The sequence below is a fragment of the Aplysia californica genome, unplaced genomic scaffold (assembly GCF_000002075.1).
Source record: "Aplysia californica isolate F4 #8 unplaced genomic scaffold, AplCal3.0 scaffold00479, whole genome shotgun sequence".
Lineage (NCBI taxonomy): Eukaryota > Metazoa > Mollusca > Gastropoda > Aplysiida > Aplysiidae > Aplysia > Aplysia californica.
In genome coordinates, this window is record NW_004797749.1 from 58,108 (window position 1) to 62,258 (window position 4,151).

Genomic DNA, 4,151 nt, shown 5'->3' on the forward strand with positions numbered 1-4,151 from the left:
CACCTCACTCACCTCACTCACCTCACTCACCTCACTCACTCACTCACTCACCTCACTCACTCACTCACTCACCTCACTCACTCAACTCGCTCAACTCACTCAACTCACTCACCCACTCACCCACCCACCCACCCACTCACTCACTCTCTCCCTATACCGTCAGGTACAAAAGGCGGAGAGCAGTCGACGCCACACCTGTCTGTCCCTGGCCATGTCCTCCAATCTTGGCACATCCTGGCACTGGTTGATTACCTCACCCCTTATTGTGCTTCTGTAGCTTCCAGCTCCGAATTGCAAAGTTCTAAATGACATTTTTGGCCGGTTTGAGTTACTAAGACCATGAAATAAAAATAAAAATGTTTTAACTGCTTTAGTAAAGTCGTAAGATTGTTCGGAATCGTTGTCAAGATGTTCAAAGAATTACATTCGAAAAAGCTTAACCATGTTGTGAAACTCAATGTCTTTGACATCAAGGGGCTCTCATGGTCTAGAGGTTACTGGGTTCGCCTCTCCTTCTGTAGGTCCCGGATTCGAAACCTGACAGCAACGAAAATTTTTCTTTTCCAAATTTTCTCTTTTTACCTCCTTTCCTGTTCTGTAACCATATTCTGTTGCCTGCTTTCGTCACCACTGTCTGCCTCTTCCCATTTTCCTTCTTTCTATTTTTTTGTTACCAACTTGTGTTGCAAGTGGCGTAAAAATCGTACTATAAGAACTGGAGACAGCTACTTTTCTCCTATAGATGTGGCCATCTGAGACAATTGGTTGCTTTTAAGCACAAGGGGGCTATCCCGAAAAATGCTGTTTTTTAAAGAAAATCGAAGGTAAAGTTTTTGCCCCTTGTTCAGTTTCTTTAAAAGACAAGGAGAGTTTTCTCTATAACCACACAAATACACACACCGTTGAAACCATACTTCTCCTATAGGCAGAGAGGACGATACCCACTTTTGGTGTAGGTCAAGATTTCTGGAAACCCCCGAAATCTGGGTTAGCCCGCTTGTCCTTAAAAACGACCACTATGTACCGTAGTTTTCCTTGACCGGCGTGCACCCATCCTGAAGTACATGGGAGACCACCCCAGCAGACGTAGCCGCGTGGCCAACGAGTTCACCGACCAGATCTTTGGCAGCCCCATCAATAATGTGAGTGCTTCCCCTGTGCTGTCGCGACGTCACTCGTTGGATGGCGGGTGCTCTGGTGTAGTTTACTCCTTCTTTCCTATCAAACACCTTTTGTCCTTATCTCTCCTTCTTCTTTTTTGTGTTTGTTACTCTCTTGTAACGCCTCTAATCTTTGGCTCTTATATTGCCTTATTGTGTTGCAAGTGCCGTAAAACTCCTACAAAAACTAAACCCTTGGATGTCACTTACCAGTACCGCTCACTTATTCTGCCCTTTGCTGACAAAACGCCCTTTTTTTTTCTTTTTTGGAGCCCATTAAAAAAAATTTGCTATGTCGAGAACCTGATCAGTTGTGTGAAAAAAATTAAAGTGAAACTGTTGTTAGTTTTAAAATAAATTAGAATTCAAGTTTCGGAACAATGCCTTTTTAAAAATAGTTACGCTGACTAAAAGCCTCTTTATCTAGCAACTGTTGTGAAAATTTAAAAAGGCATTTTTTCAGATTACGGCAATATAAATGTCGCTAATTCATGTCAGGCGTTTATATTATGTCATTTATTCTTGTCACTTCCAGGTGTGTTGTACTAGATAAGTTGTAGTTCATTTCAAAGTGGTGTTGTGGGTTGTTGGCAGGTGCTCTGGTGTGGCTTGCTCCTTCTTTCCTATCAAGGATCTGTCTGTCTATCTAAACGACTGGGGGGATGGTTGGCGGGTGCTCTGGTGTGGTTTGCTCTTTCTTTCATATGAAACATCTATCATCCTTGTCTCCCCTTCTTCTTTTTTATGTTAGTTACTCTCTTGTAACACGTCTAATCTTCTGGCGCTCATATAACCTCTTGCAGTTGCGAGCGCCGTAAAACCTCTACTAAAACAAACAAAATGACTGGGCAAAGCATTTCAGACCTCGGGGCCATGACATACAAATGCCCTTTCACCCATTGTTTTGAGTTTCCGAGATGGTAAAAAAATTTTTTTTTTTGACGACACTTTTTCTCTCACTTTGTCCTCAGGAAATCTTGCGAGATGAGGTGTATTGTCAGATCATGAAGCAACTCACCGATAACAGACACGAGTAAGTCTCCCGAACATTTGATGTTAACTGAAGTATTTGTGATTGATCTCTGTATCTCTGTTATATATGTGAAGCGTGCTGACAAAATGAGTTACTTCTCGGTTTCAAGCCTTATGGAAATAGATACATCACGCTTATAGGTGAAGTTTTTACAATTTATAAGTATGAAATAATAAAAGGCATGTTATACTTAAAGAATATGGCATCAATAGAAAATCTACAAATTTCACCCAAGTGTAGATTTTTGGCCAATATATCTCCATTTGTGGATTGCGGAAGTAACTCAGTTTGTCAGCATGCTTCACATATGATCTGTGGACAGCGTACTCTCTGTACATTTGTTCTTTGTGCCTGGTCTCAAAAGTTCACAAAATTTTTTTTTTCAAAGCAGTTACCATCACTGTTACTGTGTATTACTTTATTTATTACATGTTCTACATTTGTGTTACTTTATTTATGCTTTGTTGTCTTTGAAAGCTGCAGTGGTATTAAATTTATTTATGACATTCCGTTGTTTCGCTGTTACCATTTTTTCTTTCCCAATTATAAAAAAAAAAAAGATTTCTTGTATTTGTTGGTTACTTTATTTAAAACATTTTGTAATTTTTGTTGAAAGCTGTAATGATTCACGTTGTCTGTTGAAAGCTGTAACCATTTCCTATGGTGTGTCAAAAGCTGTAACAATTTCCCATGGTCTGTGGAAATCAGTAACAATTTCCAATGGCATGTTGAAAGCTGTAATTCACCATTTCCCGTGGTATGTTGACTTTCCCGTGGTATTTTGAAAGCTGTAATTCACCATTTCCCTTGGTATTTTGAAAGCTGTAATTCACCATTTCTGTTGGTATTTTGAAAGCTGTAATTCACCATTTCCCTTGATATTTTGAAAGCTGTAATTCACCATTTCCCATGGTATTTTGAAAGCTGTAATGCACCATTTCCCATGGTATTTTGAAAGCTGTAATTCACCATTTTCCATGGTATTTTGAAAGCTGTAATTCACCATTTCCCATGGTCCATCCTGTGCCCCAGAGTGAGCCTGAAGCACGGCTGGGAGCTGATGTGGCTGGCCACGGGCTGTTTCCCGCCCAGCACCAACCTGCTGAAGGAGCTGATGGCCTTCCTGCGCTCTCGCTCACGCAGCAACAACCTGGCCGATGACTGCCTCAACCGGCTGCAGAAGTGCCTCAGGTCAGTGGGGGGTGTGTCCGTCTGTCCATCTGTCGTGTTGTGAGTTTTTGTTTGTTGGTGTTTGTTTTTGTTTGTTGGTGTTGGAGGTGGTGGTAGTGGTGGTAGTGGTGGTTGTTGTTATCCTGTTGCTGTTGTTGTTGTTGCTGTATTGTGGCTGTTTTTTTTGTTGATATCCTGTTGTTGTTATTGTGACTGTTTTTGTTGTTGATGTCCTGTTGTTGTTGTTGTTGTTGTTGTTGTTGCTGTGGCTGTTATTGTTGATGACTAACCTCGACACCACAAGTGTGCGTGGTTGGCGGGTGCTTTGGTGTAGCCTGCTCCTTCCGTCCTGTGATACAACTATCGTCCTGACCTCTCCTCCTTCTTTTTTGTATTTGTTACTCTCTTGTAACACCTTTAACTCTTATCCTGCGTCTGTGCCCAGATGTGTATCTTATCAGCAACCGATTACGTCGGACGTGCCGGGCAGGCCGCCGGGTCACTCAGTGTGTACTGTTGGTGTATAGCGCACGCGCCGGGTAATGTGTGTTTTTGCTATGAATACCGCGGGAGTGTGGTAACCGATGATGAAAATAACGCTCCATCTTTCATAGCTTTCTATTTATAAAGTGTTACAAACACATGAATAACCCCCTCTCACAAGCTGATAAGACATTACGAGTAGTTACGCTCATTCGAATAACCTTTCTGGACACTCTCGTTGTTATGAATGACCTGAGGTTCGAAAGGGGATAATTTAGGTCAATTTCCAAATGTTTTACACTCAA

The 4,151-nt window shown here is 41.6% G+C and overlaps 1 protein-coding gene across 1 annotated transcript in view; it reads left to right on the forward strand.

Moving 5' to 3' along the window:
• The window catches only part of LOC101849950 (myosin-VIIa), a gene marked incomplete at its 5' end in the record, with an annotated part of 68,986 nt that overhangs the window by 41,637 nt on the left and 23,198 nt on the right, over nt 1–4,151 (forward strand). The window contains 3 exon segments of the mRNA XM_035971667.1: nt 1,051–1,142; nt 2,132–2,193; nt 3,226–3,384. Coding sequence (XP_035827560.1) covers nt 1,051–1,142; nt 2,132–2,193; nt 3,226–3,384 — 313 coding nt within the window.